The sequence below is a fragment of the Thermobia domestica genome, chromosome 6 (assembly GCF_964235325.1).
Source record: "Thermobia domestica chromosome 6, izTheDome1.hap1.1, whole genome shotgun sequence".
NCBI lineage: Eukaryota > Metazoa > Arthropoda > Insecta > Zygentoma > Lepismatidae > Thermobia > Thermobia domestica.
This window is the reverse complement of record NC_137459.1, coordinates 77,356,620-77,384,610: the sequence shown is the minus strand read 5'-3', so window position 1 is coordinate 77,384,610 and position 27,991 is coordinate 77,356,620. Positions and strand designations below refer to the sequence as shown.

Sequence of the window (27,991 nt, the reverse complement as noted above, 5' to 3'; positions counted from 1 at the left end):
GAACCATCGCGGCCCCTGATAAACACTTGAGCTCCGTTAGTTGTGAAGATAATCATTTTAAACAAACAAACAAAAAAAGAGAGAAGAGGGACAGAACGTTGTCTGTCCAGTGCACAGCCTATTACACTACAAATACCATTAGAAAATAAACTTGTTGAAATAAAGTTTGAAAAATGAAAATTGTCAGTTTTAAGATTAAAAGTTTTAAATAAAATAATAAGACTAGTCATTTTTTTTAAAATGTAAGATTTGTTATATGTTAGTTTCTAAACAGTTTCACACCTGAGAGTCTTACTTTTCCCTTTCCCTTTCACACCTAAGAGCCTTACCCTTTCTTTGTTATGGGTCTTCAAACAGTGTGATTTTTCGAAAATTGGCATTTCAGAAGACGCATACTGGTAAAATCTCAATTATTTACAAAACAACTGGTAGTAATAAATGGTTAACACTTGAGCACTGAAATTTGATTATTTTTTGAGCTTTTTCTTTCTTTCTTTATTTTTTATTTATTTATTTATTTTATTTATTTATTTTTTTGAAGTGACAAAATCACAAGAAGTGGTTCACTTTGGAAATATGAGAAAAGAAAAGCTCTGTTATAAATCGATATGATACATTAGCTACACTATCCTAGTTTATTTATTTTATTTATGCAGTGTACAATGTGTTATATTTCTGCAGTTGCACACTTTAAGCATAAATATAAACAACTGTAAATCCTACTCTTTCCGTTTATTCCTTACAATCCTTCTGCTTTTCGTTGATATTAAAGTTTTGACCTGTAGCAGTTGTTAACTTAATTAATGATTATTTTCCTAGTATCTTACTAACTGGCACCTATATTTTGTCATTTTTAGATATTCGGAAACGTGTTCTTGTCCCATGTGGACAAAGAAAGTTAATAAAGATGTCGTTATTTTTCTCATTTATTATCAATTTTTCAAATTCAACTGTTCTTATCGTAAATGAAAGCTACGATATATCGTATTTTCAATAACAGCGACCTCCCTTCTGAAATTACTGTAGTAATGCCATCATTAAATTATTTTGAATATGACTATAATAGTTGGGCAGAGTTGGTGGGAGGACCGTAACATAGAGTATAAAGTTTTTTTTTCTTTGCTGTTAATTATGGATTGGGATATCCTCTTCCAGATTCCGACTGATGCCACTCTGGCACCCTTGGGCAATTTTCAGTATGACGTCATTTATAACATCACTTATGCACCTGCCGAACTTACGTAACAAACGGTAATCCGCACAACAAATTCTCTCTAATTCACTAACAGTACACAATACTAGCACGATATTTTCAGAATAAGATGTGGCCTGTCCATTTCACAATTTGAATCATTCTGATGATCATAGGTGGTATTTTCTATGATGACATTGCAATAATATCACAAAAATCAGACATCTAGATTTTAAAGATTTTTCTCTTTATTAATTTGTATAACACAAATTACATTATCAAATTTAGGTAAACTTGAGGAACTACTATAAAAGTCTATCTACACAAAACACAGTATTACATGCATTACGAAAGAACCTGATAGAAATTCGTTTAGGGTATGAACAGGAATAAAACTTATTTTAAAATATAACCAAAAACTAATGCTACTAATAAAGTATATTATATAATCTTCTTTCTTTCACATATAAAGTATTATATATTTTTCGCTGTTTTAAGATAAATCATCACTATCGCCGTTAGCATCACTATCACTACTTTGACCAACATCGCCTGTAAGGTCGTGATAATCAGAAATTGCTTCGGTGTACACATTCATGCACATATCAGTGGCTCCAGACTTGCAATACGTTGTACACGGTAATTTACGCGATTTAAAACTGCAATTACTTTGCTTACAGCACACACATCTATAGGATATCAGCTCCATCACTTTTAGGGGTCCAGCAGTTGTTACTCCAGTTCGAGAAAGACAAACGTCATTTTTAACTTCCCATTCATAGTTATCCAATCATAACTCGGGAGGAGAGAGCTTTCTGCCGATTTCCAATATATCACCTGTAAGTGGACACGCTTCACATGTTGCTGCATGGCCTCATCTGTTGGTGGCAGTGCATTCAGGTTGGCTGCAACATCCATTTAAGTGTTGAAGCATATAGATAAGAGACTGAATCACACCCTATGAGAGTGTATAAAGCTAGTATTTCCTTGAATTTTCACCCAAATGAATGATACTTGCATTGGTGTCAATTAACTTGCCATTGAACTTTTTTCATGGAGAAAAGAGCATCTGGCTCGAACACATCCGTATCATCACTGAGAAGCTGCACACTTTTCTTTCCATTTTGGGAAACCATCTGCAGAGCATTTCGCGCGAGCAGTGGTGTCGAAAGAGTCAAAACAAGCTGAACTGCACCCATCAGTTTAACGTCTGCCTCATTCATGAGACTTTATAGATGGAGTCTTATAATTGTCGAAGATTACATAGGTATCATAGTCATGGGAGATTGCCTTTAACATGTTGGAAGAAAGATCTAACACACTACCCCTAACTGGCTAGTCACATAGTCCAATAAAGCATTCCCATCCGCTAGCAGCACATCTGGTCTTGGGTCTGTTGAAACCATGATAACAAGCTTACTTGTCAATATTGCTTTGTTATCCTTTCGCATGTTGCCATGTTGATTAAAAAGGGATGACTGTATGTGAGAAAATTCATATTGAAAAATAATATTAAGATCTATATTCCTATGTTGAAAGATAACAAATAGTCGAGCATATAGTTTTTCTACATCATATAACTTTTTTTTCAACCATGAGAACTTTTTTTTTTCATTGATGCCATGATGATTACTTCTTTGTGGATGCTATCATAGAATCCATCTGGATTCAAAGAAGCAGTGGCCATTCTGTCGCCAATTACTAATGTATCATATACACTGACGATGTTTATTACACTTTCTTCTTGAACCAGCAGTGGGCGTATGTACTGAAAGACCTAGCTTTACTTTCTTCCGGTCATTAGCACCTAAGTTTTGTCTGCGTTCTCTGGCTTCTTTATGTGTATCACACTCCATATCATGAGATGAAGTTTTGAACATCGTATCCAGTAACATAGACAATGTGTTGCAGATAGGATGAGAAAGGACCCACTCTCATACTTGACCAACAGACAAACTCATCCCAACAAGGCCACCTTTTGCTTTGCTATACCAGATGTAAGTTTGCTCTCCAACCTGGTCAAGCGACACAGCATTCGAGGAATCTGATCTGTGTCTACAGACATGCTCTCTTTTCTCTAAAACAAATCTTACGTTACTAGGTAAGGCATTTACCGTTTCTAGCACGTGCCATGTGTTATATCTTGCATAGTTCCAGTGTTCTGCTGCAAATAAATACAGTACCATGCGCTTCAGACAGTACATTTCGAGCAACCAATCTCCTTCTCTCTGATATCGTAAGAATAAGTGTATCATCATGACGGGTATAATGAGCATGTCTACCCACAATCTGCCATTGAACTTCTGTTGGATTTTTTCAAGATATATCTGAAGAGCATTTACGTCCCCAATTTCACTTTTAAAGTCCTCGAGAAGTACCGTTACTACCATACGCAGACCTCTGATTGCTTTTGAACATGCCTTTCCAGACATCATATTGGCAACTCCACCGTACGCTGCATGCAACAGCTCTTCCAAACAAGTTCCTTGCATAAGATGACCCATGCAACCAATGAAAGACATCAGGGTATGCATCATGCCAGGTTTTGTTATTAGATGTTTCCAACTCCTGGGATCTGACCATGTAATTAATCTTCCTTAATCATTATTACTTTGTATAGCTGCATATCCGCACATATGTGAATAAATGATTGCCCATGCTCAATTCTCCTTGCTCACCCTTAACTCTCTTCTTTGTTTCTGCTAATACTTTGAAGCCGCTGCCACATAACAAATGAAAAATCGCGAAAAGGTAATTTTGGGGAATTTTCCCACTAAAATTCCCTATATTATTTCCTTCTTATACATATTGATCTCATTTGCGTTGCATCATTTGAAAGTGTTTTCTATTGCAATTCAACTGATTTATAATTTATACCACAGTGACATTTAGAAGCTTAAGTTGTTATTTTTAAATCGAACATTTAGATTCCGTATGAAATCCCGAAAATCTGAAAGGGTTACGATAATTGCCCACGAATGCCAGGGTGGCACCCGTCATAATATGAAGGTTGAAGTACCTAACATCATAAAATGCAAAGAAATAAACTTTATACTAAATGTTACTGTGTCGCAAATATTTACATAGGTTACCTCCAGTCTATAAATCTGCTTTTTGTATGAGCTAAAGGTACGCATCTATGAAACGATCTATTCTATGGATTCTAGTTCAAAGAATCGATTCTTCTCTGTAATGTCACGTTGTTTGATTGCACTTCTTCTGATGGTACACAAGTAAAATTGATGGAAAATTGTGGTCAAAGTAAGACAGCTTGAACACAAAGGCATTCGGCTAAGGACGGTTTGTCGTGCCGTCTCTACAAAAGGTGTTTTGTTTGTAATGTTTCAGATTTTGGTCAAACAGTAAGTTTAATCGAATCTGCTATTAACAAAATGATCTCTACTACTTTATAAATTGCATTAACTTAAAACCTGCATTTAACAAAACAGCGTTTATTAAAAAAAAAATAGTTCATTCAAAACATAAACAGTTTGTCCCAGTAAAATATTTTTACGATAAAACAACATGTACAATTAAACTGAACTAGATGCTTTAATACCAAATTTATAGAATTTAGTTGCAAAGAAACATCAGTTTAGTTGCTTTTTAGTTGCTAATATACCGAGTTTTGCCATATTAAAAAGAAACGCAACTTAAAGACGGGTCAAGTCCCAGCAATCAAATTTCAACCGTTTGTTATTACATAAGTAAAAATTGCTTTGTGGAAATTTGAGAATTTTCAAGTGTATTCCTTTTGAGACATTTGAAATTGAATATAGACAATTCTCCAAAAATTGTAATGTAAGATGCATAATAAAGAAAGAGTTTAACTCTCAGATGTCAAACCTTTTAGGAAATAGTATACAATAAAGTCTATAGCTAAAAAAATATAATGACGAGCCTTATTCTTTCCTTTAAAACTATAAATGTTAAAAAAGACAATTTAATCATTTAAACTTTAATTTTCAACAAGTTATTTTCAGAAATGTGTACTGTATTAGGTCTAAACGTGCACTGAACATAAAATATTGTTCATTTTTTTCTCTCTCTCTTTCTTTCTCTCCTTTGTTTTCTTTGAAATCAATATATTCAAAAATGATGAAACTACAGCGTTTACCGCAAACCCTTCTAAAGTGCTGAATAGGCTTACTGTCTATGAAAAATGACTGCTCAAAAATCTGAGCTTCTGAAAAATGAATGAATCTTTGTTTCAACCCTTTAAATACAGAACATCTTCGTGTACAAAAATATAACAATGTTATAAATTTTAGCAGCGATCATAGTTGTTTTATGTGACATCCAACTTTATAGTTTGGATTCACTTCTTTGATGATTGGGTTCGTCTAAACTTAGTTCTCAGTTTCGCTACAAAATTATTTTGTTTTTCAAATTGTATACTCCTAATGGCGTTTACAATCTTATGCTCGTTACATGAGGATGCAGCTGTATAGGTGTGGCAATCAAGGTATTTTAACGCTGAATGTTCTTGCAGTTTGTAAAGTCGTATGGTATCTTGGGTATATGATGGGGTTCTCGGCAAGAGTACCTTCCAACCAGAAGGTTCGGCTAAGATCCTCGGCAGAAGCAGGATTCTTTATCGTCCTGTCCTATTTTAGAGATTCACCCAGTCTCTCTAAGACGTGTATTTGGTACAACCAGAATGTCAAATGCTAAAGAAGTGTGGAACTAACTTCATCAGTTCCTTAATTGCTGAAGTCGTGGAAGTGTGGAATGCATACGTATGTACACAATCAGATGATATATTTTTTTTTTTTATCAAGAAGGCTATAAACTTCATTATACTGTGTCATCCAATTTGTACTGCGATGAAGTGGCGGAAAACCCATTTCCATCCTATGTAAATTAGAGTCTCACGGAAGTCGTCATAGCGCAATTGAAAATTTACTTGAAATATTGTACGTGCAAAGAAACATATTCACAGTTATTTGACAAAGAAACATTATAAGATTTCTGGTAGTTTCAACACATTTGCTTAGGAATTAGGGATTAGATTAGATTTCTGAGCTGTCGGCAACTAAGGCCATTTAACCCGTCATGTATATGAGGAATGGTGTCCCTCGGCGAGCACACTATCTGATGAAAGGAAAGGAAGAAAGGTTTGGGGAAGAAAGGGCGCGACCTGGAACCATGATGCTAAGTACCATCTCGAAAGTTGCCTGGTGTGAATGACGAAAACCCAGGAAAAGCATCACTCAAGACGGATGGCTTTATAAAGCTGTTCAGTTTTCCGACCGAGTGTTCCCACCAGGAATTGAACCCGGGATCGCTCGCACCAAAGGCGATCAACACATTTGTTATTTCTGCGAAACTCAAAATTATTTTAAAATAGTATTTCACTAATGCAACGTCAACATTATTATTATTATTATCAGTATTATTATTATTATTATTATTATTATTATTATTATTATTATTATTATTATTATTATTATTATTATTATTATTATTATTATTATTCTGTAATTTTAATAACAATAATAATTATTGGAATTACATACTTTCATTTGATGAAAAATGGTATGTAAATTAAATTTTAGTATTTTGCAAAAGTTGCAACAAAAATCAACAAGAAAGGATTCTGTTTTGCATTTTGGGTGAAAAAAGTAGCAAAGCGTAAACCCAAACAAACATTTGTCTGAAAAGTGGGCCTTAACTTTCTGCTCATTCTATCGCTTTCTCTTAAACGGCTATTTCTATTTCCTTCTTAGAGTTATGTAAGTAAATGAATGTAAATGATGTGATAACTTGTATTCGAGGTTTCTCTGTGAGCCACAGTCCATTCAAAGTAAAACAAAACAAGGAGAAAAAAAATAGAGCTTCACTCAGCGTTATTGTTTCATCTTATTCTTTACTTTGTTGAATTTTCCGTCAGATAAAGTCAAAATAAACAATGTTATTCAACCAGTTTATATAACAATCTACTTAAAAAGATAACGAAATCAAAGCTCAGCAAAATATAATGTTTTTGATGTTTCTCACGTTGTTTTCTTATATATGTGCATTTATGAATGGTTCCTCGTAGTGATGAACAATTCCCTTTCAAATATTCCTAAAGTTAAAAGAATGAAGACAAGTGGACATAAAACTCTGTACAATAAAAGCGAAGAAGTGGATATAAAATTTCAAATTGATGTGCGCAATAACTAGCAAACAGTCAAAGACAAATGAAAAATTCATTTTTCTGAACCTCAATCTACTCTTTTAGAACGGCAATCAATTTCCAGTCCGTAACATATTCGTTCGCCAACCCGTTGGTTAACGTTCTCCAAGATTGACACTTAACGTAATAATTAACACGAGAATTAGTTTGTTCGTTTCTCTGCCATTTGGAGCTACTTTAACACATCTAGCTTTTCCACGTGGAAAGCAGAATTGTAACGAAAAAGGAAAAAAAGAATGAAAACGAGAAATAGGAAAAAAAAAAGACCTGAACTTGGAACTGTCTGCGTGGCCGACTCCGTACCTAATCGAGACTCACTTCAGTGCGTTGGAGTGATGTATTACTGCTGGTGAACAAAACGGGAGAGAAACAAGGGCGACACATTTGTCCGCGGAAGAAAGCTTAGGACGCTACGAGTTACAAACAGCGTTTCCACTTTAACTACATTTTCGATTTTTTTTTCCAGGATATATATATACGACCATAATTCTTAAACAATCCTTTTTGACAATGTATTTCAATAGAAAATTTTGGACGTTGAAATAAGGTATCGTTGTTGTTTCAACATAAAGAAATATTTATTTTTTGTTTCAAAATAAAACTGCTGCGCTACAACAGCTAACCAACAACAGTATTGACAAATCAGTTACTATTTTGTATACAGTATGTAATTATCATAACAGATCAATATCACATTTTGCCATTCATTATCCAGTGTACAAGGAGCAATATCTACCACAGAAAAAATGCATCTCCTAAGCAAACAGTTTAATGACATGAATTACATCATTTGGAAACGAGAACCCTTTACGCAAAAGCATAAGCAACAACTTCTTTGCCTTTTGTTTAGGAAATGTGTCACAACTTATGACCTTTTGTTCTTCATGTATTATAAATTATCCACATCAAACAAGAGGTGTTCCTAATTAATCCTACCACTATTGAGAAAACTAGCAAAAATTTTATAATACATAGTTAATATATAATGTACTACAGTGCTAGTTATGCTCGTTGTCTGGATTATAAAGTATAAAGTGATTCAAACAAAAATTTTCTTGCATCAGGAACAGCAAATACGTGCAAGTATCTCACAGTGACAAGTCCCGATTGCAAAATGGAAAGCGAATGCGCTCAGGTTAATTTTAGAGAGTCGAGACTTGTTCTGTTTTCTTTCATTTTCCAACAGCTTTCCAACGATATGCTACTTGATCCCCCTTACCATTTGAAAAGTTTGAGGATGACCCTGACTGGGACCCTAGGGAGGACCCTGGGACAAATATTTTTACTTTAAATCATTGTACTTTTGAAATGATGACAAACGTGGTTTGCTGTTTCGACATCCGTCTCAACGTTTCAGGTTTTTTAGAGTGGCTATAGACTTTACAATGACGTTTTTTGCTGACATTTTGACCGGCCGCTATTTTGCACAGGGTAATTTTAGAAAATCAAGACTTGTTCCATCTTCTTTCATTTTCCAACAGCTTTCCAACAATATGCTACTTGAACCCCTTACCATTTGTAATTTATGAGTTGGACCCCGCCTGGGACCCTGTGAGTGACCCGAGAGAACACTTTTCACTTTAATGCGTTGTACTTTTGAAATGATGACAAATGTGTTTTCCTGTTTTGGCATTAGTCTCACTGTTTGCGATTTCTATGGGTGGCAATGGATTTCCTGTATATTCATATAACTCGTACTGTATATGCATTCGGAAATTTTTTTATTACAGTTTCATAATAGGTGTCATCATTGTTTTCGATTGGTATATAGACCATCTTCCACTTCGATATATAATCTCCCTCTCTACCCTTGTTAGACTGGAGGAATGGTTATCCTTCGTTTTTCATTATAATTTGGCCATGAAACAAACACCTCAGAGATATGCAGCCCCTACATACAATTATATGGTGTTGGAATGTATAATAGGTAGGATATGATGCTTTAGTTTTTTTTTTTTTTTTTTTAATTTCGACACTTCCAGTGTACCTGTAAAAATATAATAAATAAATAATGGCGATGCTTTTTTAAACATATATTGAGTTAGAACTGAAAAATCTACGCAAAATTTGCAATCGATCAGTGAAAACGTCATCTTTCCAGAGGCTGTAGTTTCCGAGATCTCACTGTCGAAAGAATTTACCACAGACATATAAACGTCCTCAAACGTATAGTTTAAAACACGCCAGAGATGGAAGTAAAATTCACTTGCATTTATTACAGAGAAGGCTTATTAAAATGGAGAGGCTTTGAACATAATTTAAAAGGATAAACTTTGAGAAAAATATCTCTTTAAGTAATTTATTTAAAGTACACCTTTTTAAAAAATATTTGTCTTTGTTATAAATGTGAAATCACAAATGACCGTAAATCAAAATTTTGAATGCTAAAGTTATAAGTTGGAGCTCAGTCGCTCTTAATTGCTATTGTGGCATTTTAATAGATAGAAAAATAAAATGATGAATACATGGATTAGTCATCAAATGTTATTCTATTATGTCAGTAAATTATTCTTCTGATCAGATAAGAATAACGTATTATAAGTCAAATGAGCAACGAATCAATCCTCAAAAGAACTAACGATCATGACACTAATAAAAAGTGTCCATGATTAAATCAATTTCTAATTGTGCTTTTTATACTGATTTGAGGATGTTAAATTCAATGAAACTATTTTTAAATATATCCGTCTAGGGGTCACAAGAAATATAAAATCAAAATTTAGATCCTGTGAACTAGGAAACGCAAAATAAGTGGAGGCCCTGGTGCTCGCACACCGGTGTATCACTACCGAGGCGATAGTGGAAAATATGAAAATCAGTCGTGGAGCAGTTTTCAAAATTTTGCACAATATTTTGCACATAATAAAACTTGTCACCCGTTGGGTTCTGCTACTGCCTGCATCATTCGAAAATATCACCGAACCGAGGGAGTACCGGAAATGTTACAGTTATGTCAGGCCAATATAGATGACATCTTTAAGTACCTAATCACCACGGACGAGTGCTGGGTGCACCATTATGACACAGAGACATACAAGCAAAGCAAGCATAGGAAACAAGTGGAATGATCACGGCCAAAATGGAGAAGACTCAACCATCACTGGACAAATTGATGCTGATTGTTTTCTCGGGACTGCTATGGTATGGTGCTAACAAATTAAGCTCGAAACAGGCAAACCATCACAGGATCATACTACCTAAAGCTCCTGACGAGGTTACGGGAGGCTATCAAGACGAAGCGTCGAGGGAAGTTCTAAAAGAGGTCATTTTGCTTCACGACAACGCCCGAGCTCATTCTGCACAGGACACAATCACGTATGCTGTTACCATACGTGGGCTATCAAATTTTGCATCATTTTCTGTATTATCCATACATGGAGCTCAGTGGTTTTTCATCCATCCGCGGATAAAGAAACCATTGCATGGTAGAATGGCATCAATGTAATTTTTTTGTAGAACGATTCCTGCCAAAATGAAAACTTCTACAGTCAAAGTCTCCGCCAAGTCATTAATCTTGGAAAAAATGGGATGCATTGAAGGGTGAATACATATAGAAGGATTCACACCATCACCTATTTGAATGTATTGAGGTGATAATTAAAACTTTATGACTACCCTTTGTATGTTGGTGACGTATTGTTTGTTACGATTTTACCACAGAATTTCCATTCCGGTTTTTATTATATCTTCTTGTCGCCGAGATTCACACACGCCGGATGTAAAATGTAAGAGTTGTCAAGCAGATTTACTTTTGATCCCTTTGGAATAAGTAGAAGTGTTTTGGCCTTTGAGGCGAGAGAGTTATTATTAGCCTAGTTGACAAACAAATATAAAACATCATTAATACGACAAAAGTATCATAAATTGATATAATTACATTTTCACATTTAAGGCACTTCTTAATATTACCTCTTGTTATATAATGTTTTATTTTTCCGTTATGGTATGCGGTAAGTAACTGGGTTTTATACACTTAAGAAAAATAAAATGAAATATATCAGTTTTACGTCCCACGATTATGCCGAGTATGCTAAAGGAAATGGTGATGATTGAACAAAACATGATGGAAAGAAGAAAATGGGAGAACCACGAGAAAACCCACGTATACGGTGTTCGCCTACGACAAAGTTGCCTTGATGCGAGCTAGGATCGAACCAGAGACCTCACGAAAGAGACAAACGCTGTACCACTGAGCCACCATGACCCCATACATTTAAGAAATATATATATAATAGTTCGGGCAGTCATAAGAATAGGGAAATTTCAAACTGTAATTGTAACACAAGTATTTATGTTAACTTACGAAACTCAAATCCGATCTCGTATAGCCCTTGTGCTAATCCCAATATCCGCAGCAGCCTTTCTGCGATGATACACAAAAAGTAGAATTTGTGTGCCAATAAGCATGAAATAAAGTAATAACTATAATATCGCATTGCATTTGGTTCATATTTCTAGGTTTCATATTTGTTATCAAAATCTTGTAATCTGCATTCTGCGCGAACTGCACGTCGTCCCTTAAGGTAAATATAAATCCGAAATAAAATACTGCTATTAACTACTGAAATTTTTGTATAAGCCTCAAGCTTTTGTGACATTTTCTCAGGCTATCATGTACTTCCAAATGATGAAATATTAACTGTATTCTGTCGTCAAGTCTTATACATTATTTTTTATTTCTTCTGAGTACTCCTCTGCAGTTACATTCTTCTGGAAACAAGAAAATTAAATATAGCATATTTCTTCAATAAATAATACCGTAAAATGAACAATTTTGATTAATAGTAGATAGAACACTGAATATTCTATTATTGATGAAGTTATTAATTGCCCGAAGGAAGTTCATTTTAGAGGCAAATTCATGCTCTATTGACAACAGTGCTAGATGATTTAGTTTCACTTGACCCAAAAAATTAACACTACGGACACTAGTAAAAAAGTATCCACACAAAAGTCCAATTGTGTTTTCTATACTGATTTGAGACCGCTGAATCGAATGCATCTAGTCATATCTTTTCATAGAATCACGAGACAAGTTATATAAAGCTTGGGTTCTTTGAAGCACTGCTTGAGCGAATGATGAAAGTGTCCACTTCTGAATACATTTCTAATTGAGTTTTCCATACTAATTTGAGGATTCTGAATCCAATGAAACTATTTTCTTTTAACATATTTGTCCATGTTATCACGACCAAAATAACTCTAAACTGGAGTACCTTGTTCCCAAATGGCTCATGATTTAACGATAATTTACGTTAATGATAATGAAATTTACGTACAGTCAAAATTCAGAGTGCTATGCAAAGTTAAGACAACACAAATATTGCAACTTCAATTTACAAATTTCAATGAGAATAAAAAATGAAAGACTTTTATTTTGTGTGACTTAGTCAGATCCGAGAAAGCAGATGCACAAATACTGACTTATGCATTTGGTTATATTTGACAAGATTATTACTCAGTTCATGGTCTAGGTGTTCCATCGCTGCCACAGCCAGATTCATTCATAAAAAAAATATTTATTTCCTTTCCATTAAAAAAATGCCTCGATACAATATTAGATTGTTTAGCTTTGCTTAAGTATTCAGACTAGGAGCATCATTTTAGTGAGTAAATTGCCCCTTGGGTTTGAGAAATCTCTGTTATTTAATAAATTGAATACTAATATACTAATAAAAATGTTCAACTCTTACGTTGGTGAACTATCTTGCTCCCCCCTTTCACCGTTGCAAAATCTGAAGAGTCATTATTGATTCAGACCATGTACCTCTTATATTCTTATCTATGGTAACCGTAAGAACTTTAATGTTGGCCATTTCAATATTAAATGAATTATCTTTTGACTCTAGGATTCAACTTATCATATGTATATGGTCTAAAATTTCCCTTCAACCATTCAAGAGATGGTCAAACTTGTTGAAATATAATCTGCTCGTTTACTTCTGCTATCTCATCACGGCAAGAACTACATTCCCTTTGAATATTTTGTAAAGCTTTCGTTTTTTTTTCTGGTAGTTTTTCTTGCTATAAATCTCACTGTCTCAATTATAAATACTCCATTTTTCTCAGAAAGGCTATATATTTATATTTATATCTATATCTATTTCTCTCTCTCTCTCTCTCTCTCTCTCTCTCTCTCTCTCTATATATATATATATATATATATATATATATATATATATATATATAAATTGCTCACCGGTGTATTTTAATAATCTCTGTGGGTTTGGAAATAGCCAAATACTAATAATAAGTCACTAAATTCTTATATTATCAATGAATTGAACTTCGTTCTTTTCACGAAATGTGTTGAAAATATTGGTAAATCTATATATTTAAATTTAATTTTATTCAGTTTAACCTCTAGAAAGTTCTGAAAAATTGAAAGAAAATATAATTTTCATCACAGTCTTCCTGAAGGTCCGGGTCGCAGATATTTGACGGGCTTGCCACGCTTCTTATAGGTGGTCTGATGACATGTCTAGACTCAACGTTAGTTACACATTCAAACACAGAAAATTTGTGCGTATATCAATTTTGAAACGCATTTGGTAGGTTTCTGGGAGCACAGATTATTACCTCGAGTGTTTGAAATAACTCGAATAAATTTAGCTGTGGTGTTAACAGCTAACAGCAGAGTAATCCAAGGACGCTCTTGGGACTGTTCATAAATAATTATAATGGATTTGATTGTTATAATATCAGGAAACTCTTAGCTTATGGGTGGATTTTGTGTAAATCCTCACGATTATGATATAAGATAAATCAGAAAGAACAATGCCGTGACAAACAACACCAAAATCGAGTCGTGGAAACGACACCGTGACAAGCAACACGTAATCCTTTTTCCTTGTAATTCCTGAGTCAATGTGAGAATTTTTCTTCGTAGCCTATGCAACCAAAATCACTGCAGCGTAATGTGGGTAACATAACGAGTAGGGTTTATTGAACCATTTCAGTTTATGCATTTTCCCTGATGTCTGTGGTGTATCACAAAACCTCATGCTTAATGGCATTAAACAATGTAGGTTTTATATCGAATTAGCTGAAACCATGTTATTTGCATGATAAAAATGTTTCAGTTTAACGTCGTACGATTATGCCTTTTAGGCTAATGGAGACGATAATTAGCAAGTAAATGATGAGGAAATAATTGGTTGGAATAAGAAACTTGGAGAAAACGGGAGTACCCCGAGAAAACGCACGGACATGATATATCCACCACAAACTTACTTGGCCAGGGATCGAACGGTGGCTCCACACACAAGAGGTAAGTACTCTACTACGAGCCGCCATGCCCCTATTTACTTGATAGAAAATAAAATTAAAGAAAAATTAATTTGAAATAAATCCGAATTTTGATTGTAACTCTGAAGCGATAACGATGAATTCGAGTTAGAGCAGACTTTCACACCAGAAGTCTCTCCAATGTAACGGTTCAGATAATCCTCTCTTCTATGTCTACCATATTAGGTTCGTCAAAATGAATGAATATTTCTACTCTAGTTAAGCTGTCTCTACTACATCCAATACATTCCTTTCTCTAATTGAAACAGGTCAGAATAAACTCCTATAAAATTCAATATATTCACCTCTTCAGAGTATAATTTCTAAAATGTATACCATTGAATGCGAATTTGTACTTTGTGTATCAAAAGGTCCTCGTATATCAAATTTGATACCTATGTGTGGAATGATTTTGAATAAACCTGCAATATGATTTCTATGTTCTCCTGCTTTACATTTTCCTTTCATGTTTGGATTTCCAAAATTGATTCTAAGTGAATGAGATGTCTGTGCTTTCTGTATCGAAAAATAACAGCATGAACGATTAATGCGTACAAAATATTTAACGGTGGGCATCTGAGGTCAAAACAAGAAGAAAAGGTCTGTGCAATGCTTCACCTATCGACATAGTTTCGGAGCTAGAAGATGCTGAAGGCGTGGAAAAATTAACTTTAGGGACGTTTATTTCGAATACCTGAAAGCACACTGCTGGCGGTCAATTAAATTTACAAAGAAGTCATGCCTGCTCTTTCCGAAAATGCGCATTGCAAAATTAATCAATGCAGAATAAATGGATTTCCCAAAGGAATGGAGAGATTCCCGTTTATTTTTTTTCCAGATAGTTAGGTCGAAATGAACTTGTGTTGAAAGAACACAAAAAGGCAACACTAATTCGTTTCAACTAACTCAATATTTCAAATTACTTTCTCTGATATCTAGGACTTTGTATTGTGTTCTGTGTGGTTACATAATGTTCATTAACTATGAATTCAAGAAGCATAATGAGTACTAGCTACCAATGAAGGAAGTGGTCTTATTACTCGGTCCTGTGCATTACGAAGACAGATTCAATGCACAATAACAATCTTGGAAACATAATGTAACGACCAGTGGCTGTGCCGTGTCATCTTCGTGCGGAATGAGGCCGACGAATATGGACGCGTCACAAGAGTAATCAAACTAATAAAGGAAAAAAGCACTGTAAAATAGATTGAGTAAATCATAATATGTTGTAAGAGTCACTATAGAATATGTTAGAATCATTGGTTTGGTTTAATATGTTCTTCTTTTTAAAGAAAAGAAAAAAATAAAAAAGTTTAAAAAGTAGGAAGAAAAAATTATAAAAATATGTGGAATTTTAAGGTAACAACAGATGGAAATACTGTTAGAGGAAATGATAGCAGTTGCGATAGGGGGCGTGGTTAACGTATCCGACTCTACAAGCTAAAGTAGGTTCCGCTCCTACTTTACTTGTATTCGTATTGTATAGCCGGAAGATTGTCTAGCCGGAAGATTGTCCAGCCGAAGGATTGTACTTTCGTTTCGACAGGGTTTCTCTTTATTGGAGAATGGTTCACCGTTGTACTTCTTGTTAGTGTGATTTGTGTATTATCGACGTCTATCGATAAAGTCATATTGGTGATATGTCAGTTATATATTACAAAGTGATCAGTGGAAAAAGGAATGTTTTATTCCTTGATTTTTCAATTTTCGCAAGCTAACTTAGTGGCAAGTCAAACGGGCTCTTTTTCTTTCCTCTTTTTGTGGCTACTAAGTTATGATAGTGAAACAGAGTGTGAAAGCTTTCTTTGAAAGTGTGTTAAATGCTTATGAATTGATAGTACAGATAGTTATATGCGTTATAAGCTTATGTTCTCAATTTCTTTCAATTCTGTGCAAGAAATAGTGCATTTAAAGGGCAGTGTAGTGCGGGGCCTTTTGTGCCAAGTGAAAGCCCGATTAGATCACGTTATTAGTAATTCCTATTGGACAACCAGTAGGGTGCAAGTGGGAATGTCCACAACCTTCTTCAAAAACCTAATTTTCCGGGGACTTATTTGAAATTCAAGTGTGTACCCCCTTCTCAACAGACGAAAATGTCTGTGGAAATTTAATGTTTGTTCCTACAATTGAAAATACTGTATAATGGCGCCATAGGGTCTTTATTGACGAAAATTTGACAAGAAATGCCTTGCTGGCGAAACCAAACGAAAGGGGTAAAGCAGTACTGACTATATTATTATTATTATTATTATTATTATTATTATTATTATTATTATTATTATTATTATTATTATTAGTAGTAGTAGTAGTAGTAGTAGTAGTAGTAGTAGTATAAACTTACATTGGGGAAAGTCATATTATATTGAACCAACAGATATGATGTATACATTCATTTTAAATGGAAATGGGATTTTATAATTCTCGAACAGTGCTTTTTATGTAGTACAATCTTGGCATTTGTTCGACAAGGTTTATAAGTTTTCGAAAACGCTTAGAATGTGAAGATGACCGGAGGAGGGTTTAACTCGTGCCGTTACTAATCTGAAACTACAGCCTTACTGCTTAACCTCGTCTGTTGATGTATAATGCATAATATTATTACGCGAATTGTGATGAATTATGCTGATTCGCTGGTTGACACACTGGAGTATTTGACGGACCACGCACGCCACAACTGCGTGGTATTAGTATGTGATAATTCATGGGAAGACGTACGTATTGTGAGTAAATACAAATTAATCCACCATCTTTATACGTACTAGCATTGCTGCCAATAACATGTAGACCTCTCCACCCCTCTGGTGACCAATGATATGCCTGACTAGGATTTAAGTTCACGAAATGAATACCAAAATAGTACTGAAAATAACGCTATCTTGACCATCCACCAGTAGGAAATCTATGGGTGGCTGGATTTACGTACAAATCAAATATTAGAACACTAACAAATGCTTGGCGTGGAAAATGAGTATGCACACCACAGTATGTGCGAAAAATTAGAAAATGCAATACATAGTAAAAGGAATGAAACAAATGCAAACACGAGATGTACTGTATGGTTATTTTAAGTATTATGCATTGGTCAATTGATGTTCCATGTTTCAAATGTTCTCTTTACTCGTCTCTGCGTACTCAATATGCGTTCTCAATATGTACACCACCAGCTTGAACATACGTATTGGAGCAACGTATTAATGATACAAGGCACATTTTTAATATGACAGGTGTATCGCGATTTGCTTTGAAGCAATCGTTTATACGTTGTGTGAAAAAAACTTCCACATCGTCGCGTAAACTGCATCTTTTAAATGACCCCATAAATAAAAGTCCAATGGATTTAGATCGGGAGGAGGCAGCAAGTCAGACATGTCAAACACCTCTTCCTGTCTATCTTTTAAGATATATAACTTTAAGATAAGCGCAAACTTGCCTGTATAAATGTAGTGGAGAACCACCATGAGTGAACTGCATGTGACGTCTCAATTTCAGAGGTGCATCCTCTAAAAGTTCTGGAAGTTCATATTGTATGAACTGAAGATTTAGCTAGCCGTTAAATGTTGTGTCAAGTAAAAATAAATAGAAAAGAACCCTAAGAGAAGCTTTTCGATTACGCCTGCCTACACGTTCACACCAAAATATTTTTGGTGACGACCTATGACAACTTGATGTGGTTTTGCCTCTTCCTAGATATGACGATTGTGAGGATGTATGATATCATATTTTGTGAATCCAGCTTCATCTGTAAAGAAAGGGACGAAGGATGGATACATTGGGTTCTGCGTACACTTCCTTAGTAACCACGACAAAAGTTTCATTTCAAGAGATACACGTTCCTCTCAAAAGAATGTAGATGTTGCAAGTCCCGTGGATATAACAGCTATTAGAAACACCTAATAGCATTTTGGGAAACACCTACTCTTGCAGCCATTCGTCTTTTACTGATTTCCTTCTACTGTGATATTTCGTTAAGTATAATTTCCTCATGGAAGAGTTGAGGAACCTCGCGTGATTTTCCATGATCCGCTCTTGCATAGAAATTACTTGTTACTCTCAAATGCCCATGAACGGTAACAATTAAATTTAGTACTATTTGTTTGTACGTGTTAATCGTTTAGATGCATATGAATTGTCTATCTATGTGTCCAAAGGTTCAATACGCAATAACAGTTCTCCCCTGGTGAACTTTCAAAATTTGAGCAACTAATCAAAATGTTTGTTTGACTTACGTGCATAAAATACACTACATGTCTTACCTTTATACTTAACGTTTAAGCAAACAAATCATTCAATGGTCATTAGAATCTGAGGTAATGGTTATTTTCTAGAAATATTCCTTTGATGGTTGTTCGTTTAACACTTGAAGCACATTCCGAAACAATTTATCAAATGGTCGCAAATAGCCTGTCTTCATTGTTTTTTTTAAATGCATTTAATAGGAAAACATTAAAGGATAAGAGTCTGAGAAATAAACTGGAAGTAGTTTCTACCATAAGTAACGAACAAAAGGAAAAACGGAAGAGGGCATAATGACAGAAAAACGAAGAAAGAAAGAAAGAAAGAAATATATAAAGTAGAAACGAAAGAAAGAAAGTTACTTAAAAAAAGGTGTGACAAATCTGGTACATGAGGGTGTGAAAGAATAAAGGATGCGAAGTTGAGTTTCAGTCATTCTTCTTTCACTTTAATACTTTTCGTACTTCAACAAGTTTTCCGTAAATAACTATGACTACTATTTAAATTTGAAATTTGATCTGATCATGTAAATTTGAGGAATTAGCACAATGTAACTTCTTGTTCGGAAATGTAGTTTCCTTTATTATGACATCAAACCATTTGGTACACTTGGCGGCATTTCGCTAAAACTACCTAAAATCTACACAAGGAAAAAAGTCGCTGCTGTCCAGTTCCAGTTGAACCTGCGAAATGTATGGCTATGGCAACTGAACATATTTAGTTAAATGTCTGTTGTGAAATGTCCAGTAAGCAGTGTAACACACGTTATATTGCCTGTATTAGTGGACGCATATAGTCCAACAGTGAGGCAAGAAGGTGCTTACCAATCAATCTGGCTCAGACACTGAATAAGTTTAGCTAAATACATTTAACGAATTATGTTCAGTTGTCATCGCCATACGTTTGGCAGGTTCAACTGCAACTGAACAGCAGTTACATGTTTTCTTTGTGTAATAGCTTGTAATAATGATAGTTTATAGCAGATATTGAAAGATTCAGAGAAGTTCATAGATCTATTTTTTTTCCTAAATGTTCATTTACACAAGAGTGATTTTGTAAAAACAAAATCAAAACATATCCTCTCTTGGGAAGAATCACAAGTCGCTCATGCGCATAATGTTGTCCATACTCAAGACGCTTCTTCTAAGAAAGGCTTCATTAGCTGTTGGTAACATGGTAGAGTTGGAATCCTAAAAAAAAAGTTTCTATTGGGTTCGAATATTCGTCTCAGGATCTTGTTCTCAAATACTTTCAATCTATGTCCTTCCTTTCGAGTAAGCGACCATGTTGCGCAGCGATACAAAACAACAGGCATGATTATCATTTTATATATTTTAAAATCAGCTAATATATTACACATACAATCAATTATAATGTCAGTGATATATGGTGTTCATTGGGCAAAACACTACAAACAATAAAGATTCAACCTGGACTGGAGAAATGGTTATCCTTCGTTTTTCATTATAATTTGGCCATGAAACAAACGCCTGAGAGATATGTAACTACTATATACAACTATGTGGTATTGAAATGTATAATGGGTAGGCTATGAAGCTTTAGTTTTATTTTTTTTTAAATTTCAACACTTCCAGTGTACCCGTAAAAACGTAATAAGGAAATAATGACCATGATTTTTAAAAAAAATATTCATTTAGAACTAGAAAATCTACGCAAAATTTGCAATCGATCAGTGAAAAATCATCTTTCTAGAGCCTGTAGTTTTCGAGATCTCGCTGTTGAAAGGATTGATCACAAACATATAAACGTCCACAAACGTATAATATAAAAACAAAACCCCAAAGATGGCAGGATAATTCATGTGCATTTATTTTGCAGAAGGCTTATTAAAATGCAAAGGTTTTGAACAACAATTTAAAGGGATAAAATTTATGAAAAAGATCTCTTTAAGTAATTTATTTAAATACGCATACTTTAAAATATTTGTCTTTATTATAAACGTGAAATCACAAATAACCGTAAATCAGACGTGTGAAATCAAAAGTTATAGGTTGGAGCTCAGGTGCTTTTATTCATACTGAATCAAGGAGCCTAACCTCTCTTGTGTCAGTTAATGTGCTAGCTAAGACCAAGTGTTGCAATACGCATTTGTGAGCAAAGCACATATACAACACTTAGAGGATTGACGGAAGTTTTCACTTTTTGAACTTCATTTCATTATATTCTCTTTCACATTCATCCTGATTTGGGCTTCGGCCCTACGTTACCTTATTACGATGGCGGACTCTGGCATCAGTAACGGGCAATCGATTCACGGTAGACATATATGATTACCAGCTTCGGTTCCTACCAACGCAAGCACTTCGCTTACTCAAGCTGCACCCGTTGGACCTTCCAGTCGCACTAGACATTTCTTATGGGGAAGTGAGCCAGTAGCGAGTACATCTAACGACCGGTAGCGAGACATCCATCCACTGATTCTAGCCAGTCTGCAAAAAGATTCCGCTGTGGATCCCATTCTACTAACATTCAACCAATTCATGTCGACAACGCCATGGACACGGGACCACCATGCTCAGAACCATTAGCAGCTTTTCTCGGCAGAACTCCAGATCCGGTTTATAACTTTCTCCTTACTGATTTTGACGCTAAATACACACATCCGAAGATGATTTTTCTGCAGATCACTAAATACGTCCCACGTGCTAATGTTGAGCAAATAGTTCACATTAGAAATGGCTATACCACCAAGACAAAAGATCCGAATTTTGGCACCTACTTGAGAAACAAGGCATTCTACGAGATCTTTTGTAAAAAGCCAAACTTACTAAGAAAACGGATTCTAGGATCAAACAACCTTCACATCCGAAGAAGATACCAATGCTGTCTGTGGTCATTCGTGGCGTCCTACCTGAATTTACAGATGAAGAAGTACGTGAAGAACTTATTCAAAAGGACATCGATGTTGACAAATGAATTCTTATCAAGAATAATCAGGCCCTACTTATATGATTCGGGTATTATCCTAAAATCAACAAGCTATTGCTCACTTATTAGCATACGGTGCACCCATTTAGAAAAGATCCATAAGGTAGAACCGTCAAAAACTCCTTGGCCAATGCCTATCAGATGTGAGAAATGTCAAGTTTATAATTCTCATTTTACGAACTGCTGCTCTATTCAACCTAAATGTGGCTATTGCGGTGAACAACATAACACTAGATTGTGTAAAAACTAACAGCAACCTCCAAAATGTGTCACGTACCCTACTTACAGCTATCGCTGCAAGGCAAAGCCACAGGCAGAGCCTACTCGTCCAGAGTTTACAGCACCTCTCCGACGTTCTGACAAACCAACGCCACCAGCGCAATCAATCTTACACCCTGTCAGTGTTGAGGATCTTCTCCATTGTTTAACTATAGTGCTTCAAAACATACTACCTTTTCAACATGACCATATCTTTCGCACTATTAGTGACACTGCTAAATCAATCTTCAATATCAATCTCCACGCTACCTACTCCAGACAATATGCTCATTTTCAAATCGCACCACTTGAAACAACCGTATATAACCATAGCACTTGTATTTCTCATTATGGCAATTATAAATATTATATTTCTTAATATTCGATTCTTAATAATACAACATAAACTTCTACTGGAATAAATACTGCTACAGGAACACATTGACCTCTTTTCATTAAATGAAACTGCACTCAAACCTACCACCACAATACGTCTACCAGGTTATCAAATATATCGCCATGACTATTCAGGACCTGGTGCAAGAGCACAAGGCGGGGTTGCAGTTGGGTTTTCCCCTAAGGTAGCGTTTCGTCAATATCATCCACAGATTTTCATCAATCATCCGGAGCATCTTCTTTTGTCAATCTATTACCCATCACTTGTTATCAATATCGCTACAATCTATATACGGCCGCGACACCCGATCCAATTTGATTTTCTCCATTACATAGCACATAACTTCCGAAATGTCATAATCTTGGCAGATATGAACATTCATAGTCTAGGCGACCGAGAAAAGCAACACTTCCTTGACTATGTAAATCAAAATTTGAATTTATATGTACATCGCTTACCTAGTCATTTACGACCAATTAGTCAAACAACACCCGATGTAGTGATAACGTCTCTTAATCTAGTCAATGACTGCACTATACAAATCCTTGACACTATAGGCAGCGATCATGCACCAATTATGTTATCGTTGACTAGGACCCGTTGCCCACAGTCCAAAACCGACTACCGTACTGTCAAACTATATGATCGAGCAAACCGGAGCACATATAGGCAGACTATTGATAGAGATATTACAGAAATTGCTGCACCGAGTAGCAAACACGAATTATACAATACTCTCACTCATCTTGCTGGCACCTTAACAACAAATGCACGTGTAAGTATTCCTGAAGACAAAATATGTGGGTACGAACCAAAATTGCCACCTCAATATCTTGCACTTGTAAAGCGAACACGTCAACACATTAGAGAATTTCACCGCACTGGTAATGAGGAAGAGCTCATTTACCACAGGCAATGGCAAAGAGCAGTTAGGAACTACCTTATTGCATACAAACGGAAGCACTGGATTAGTACTTGCAACAAATTGCGAGACGAAGTACATCCAACCCGATACTGGAAGAAATTTCACCAACTAACGGGTAAAAATACAATAAATACGTATCCGCTTCTAATTAATGGTGTGCCACTTCACACTGATATCGATAAGGCAAATGCTTTCGCTGACCAATTTTTACTCCATCAGAATCGCCTTGCCGTGATGAGTGGATTGATCTCTCCACCATCTGTTCTCTACAGCCTTCTGCGTCACATCGTAATCATCCTCTTACAAGGCCTATTGCACAGACTGAATTTCATTCAGCTCTTAACAGAAAACGAAACACAGCACCACGCATGGACGGCATTTCTTATAGGATGATGAAAGAATCACCGGTCTCTCTTACCACTTTGTTAATTTCCGTTTATAATTTCATCCTCTCAACTGGTTATTACCCGTTACAGTAGAAGGTTTCCGAAGTATGTGTTCCATAAACAAAATAAGCTCATTCATGATGTCAGTTCATATCGGGCGATTCAGTTGACCTCTGTATTTAGTAAACTATTCGAAAAGATTCTAGTAAATCGACTTCATGCACATCTTAACGCATATGATTTATTACCAATACATCAAGCAGGTTTTCGGCCTAAATTTTCTATCAGTGATCAACTGCTTCGTTTAACTACAGTCATCACGAATCAGTACAATAAGGGCTTTCCATCCTGTCTAGTCCTCATGGACTTAGAAAAAGCATTCGATAAAGTGTAGCATTATGGTTTACTACGTAAACTACAGTTATTCCGCCTGCCCACTTTTTACCTTCGACTCATATACTCCTTTATAAGTAACCGTATCGCATATGTTTCAATAGAAGATGTACTATCAACGCTCATTTTCTCACATACGGATGTACAACAGGGTTCCACTCTTAGTCCATTATTGCATATAGTATACGCTTCCGCCATGCAGAGCCCTCCGCCTAATGTGTACATCTTTCAATACGCAGACGACACTGCCTTTTAATCGCTTGGGACAACAATCCTTCAGGTCAGCAGAAACCTACAAATAACCTTGAACAAATTGTTTACTTGGTACAGTAAATGGAAATTAACTCTTAACACTGCGAAAATACAAACCCTTGTTTTCCTCCCCTCAAAACGATGTATACGCTTTTATTGCTATCGTAGGATTTTAATAGATATAGATTTTTTTATCAATTATTAAATGAATTTGCGAAACCTTCTTGCAACTATTTCAAGAAAATGGTTTTCGGAATAGATGTTTATTTTAAAAGTATCAAGAACCATCTATCCATTCAAAATATTAATGCCCTTAATATATAGAATTGTAACAAATAACAACGTATATACGTATCAGTAGTATTGTGTCATGTTTCATGTTTTTCTTTTCTTTCCTGGGAAGGCAAGTTTCTCCATTAATATAAGTAGATTTTCACTCTTCTTATTAGTGTATTACGAGAATCATTAGTATTTACTATTGATTTAAATTTATATGTATCTAAAACTCAGGGGGTTGAATGATCTCACTGGTCTCTCTAAAATGTATATAAAATCTTTTTTGAAACTATTTTTGCAAGTCTACGACCGCTCACTATACGTCTTCACTCGTTGGCCGACTGCCAGTGACTGGTGCTTTCTGCAGGCAGAAAAAAAATCCCGATTGCGTATGAGTGTCCCTTCTACATCTACACTGAAGAAAGTGTCCCGTGCTTCATTGGTTTTCGCGGAAAAAAATATTCGATACTTTTTTGAACACACCTCGTATATATCTAAATGTGCTATCTTGACATATAAGTAGAGACATATTAAAATAAGATGATTAACATTTTGGGTGTGAACATAACTGCACATTTACGCATCCGGTTTTGAATGTTACTATTTCCTTTCCTTTTACAGGAGTAACTGTGATGATAGAGTGGCTAGGATTCTTCGCCAGCATTATGATCGACCATATTTTCTCCCTCCCACTGCAGAAAATAAGAAAGTTGATTGGATTTTCATGGGCAGCCCAGGTTATGGAGCACATATGCATGTAAGTACACCGAAACCTTAATTTATATTCTGCAACATTATTTTTATACTCACAGAGTTATGCTTGTGATAATGATTTGCGCACAGAAGAAATTATTTATTTCAGGAGATAAAAGTAACGCCTATGAAGTTCTATCGCGATCGATTTGTTGATAAAATAGACCACAAGACAACACTGAGAAAAGTCCGTTCTCCGGACAGCGGTATATTGTACAAATATACGGAGTCTCTTGCTTAATAAAAAAATCAGCATGGACCATACGTTATCCATATGCTGCATACGCACTGCCCTTAGATGTTGCATCATGCCGTTGCAGGATGTCTGATATCTAACAGATTTCCGAATATCACATGCATATACTTATGTTACCTTCGTCAGCTATATGTTTTATACGTCCATTTGTATGTGAGATCCTGACCGCTTACATTGTTTCATACGGAAAGTACGTATAGATGGAACACTTATACAGAAAGTATTATAAAACATGCGTTTTCAGTTGTACGTCTGCTCTACGTTAAGTTTAAAAACTACAGGAATTACGCATGTAACCTATCTTTTTAAGTACGCCACCTACAGTTTTTTCTCAGTGTATATCTATCATCCAACTTAATTCCAGTTTAGTGGTTCGTATACCTACTTCATAAAATTAAAAATTTGTTGGCTTGCAGTTGAATAATCATTGCTAACACGGAAACTATATGAGACCTGGACCCAGAGAGTAACATGGAATGCAAACCGTAAGACCTAATACCTGGTATCCTACCCTGGCCACCAACTCTGAAGGCACATACGCTAAACATTTAACCATGAAGGAGCTCTGAGTTCAGTAATTCTGTGTCCGGACTGGCGATTCATTTTGCATTAGTTCTTAATTATCATGTGAATACCAGGATAAACCCTGTCATGTGAATACCGGGGAAGAGCAATCCACGAAAGGTTATCGTCGGGAACATTGACAAGTTTATTGAATGATGTGTGGTAAACGTCTAAAGTAAATTGCACATTTATTAATTTATATTTCATTTTTTTAAGTACTGTAGCAGACAGTAATGGGAACTATACAGAAACATTAAAAAAATACTACTATTAATTATGCTGCAAATTCTTAGGTAGAATGTGTTATGATCGAAATTTTTATTTCGGAAGTGTAATAGCAGATAGCAGTGTAAGCTGGTTCTATATGTGTTTTTGCATTGAACTGCATGGAAATGCCTACATTTATTTTCTGGTTTGCAGAAAAGTTAGAAATGTGACATACCATTATATAGTGTGTTTAGGAATTCCGCAACACGTTCCGTATGACTGATTTCCTGTTTGGTCTATTAAAAAAAAATAGACCAATAGCTATTGGTTTGAGGAAACTTCGCACAAGTTGTCACCAGACATACGACGACAACCAAATCTTGCTTTTTGCAGAACTTCGACACCTCAAAATGGACACACAGAAATACGGCTCATATTGAGTCACCATAATGGATGATTTCTTTCTCTAGGGCTCGCAGTAAGTCTGAAAAGCAAGCTGCTGTCAGAGCACTGGAAAATTTGACTATGTCTGCTGCTTTTGAATAGATTGTGTCAAAACAAGGTGTTACAGAAATGTGTTATTAAACTTGGCAACCTCACCGTTCTTTTATATGTCCTGTGTATGTATAATGTGTATTCTATATGTGGCGACGCCATATTAATATCATTGAAAAATAACGCTGTTAATGAATTCAAGTTTGTTATATCTTCTACATAAGTTAATTAAAATTCTACAATATTATTAACATTTAACGGGAAAAAGCCTGAAGATGAAATACGCATTAATCGGTGTACCTCATTAAGTTGAACAAAAATGTGTGGGTAAGTAGGTTTTAGAAAAGTCTGTGTCACCGCTATGGGAAAAGAAAAACAACAATAGCTACAATATGTTAGCTAATAGCGTGTTTGGTTTTACATATACGGTACGTAGAAAAAATATTAAATATATATTTTATAGTAGAATAAAAATCTTCAATAATTGGCGACTCATTCGTAGTTTTTTTGGGGGGGAGAAAACCTAGAAAAAAGCAAATTTGTTTGTCTTCTTAAAAAATGACGTTGTACGAGAATCGCACCACTTATGAAGATGCTATTACAGTATACTTACATAAAGCTTTTCTTTATGGTAATGACGAAATGGCAGTATATACAGAGTGTTTCAAAACAACACGGACAATCTCAGAAATGACGGATTTCGGCACCTAGGCTGGTCTATACTTTTTGTCTATTTTGGTGTCAGAAATCACCTCCCAAACGTTGTCAATGTTATTTTAAAACTCTCTGTATATCATGGTCAGTAAGATATAAGCAAGAATTATGATTAACTCAAGTTTAATTTCTTTTTAACTAAAATACTGTCCAAAGTTAGTTTAGATATCAATCAATAAACAACATTGTGCTGGACAAACTGACATGATTAAAGGTTAATTCACATGTGTAGTTCTTGAAAAAAAAAAGAAACATATAGCTTGTATGGCG

General features: G+C 35.2%; 1 protein-coding gene across 1 annotated transcript in view; it reads left to right on the top strand.

Annotated features, from left to right (window-relative positions):
* LOC145688064 (uncharacterized) overlaps nucleotides 1-27,991 on the top strand; it is a gene marked incomplete in the record, with an annotated part of 846,580 nt that overhangs the window by 506,043 nt on the left and 312,546 nt on the right. The window contains 1 exon segment of the mRNA XM_081761771.1: nucleotides 25,354-25,489. Coding sequence (XP_081617897.1) covers nucleotides 25,354-25,489 — 136 coding nt within the window.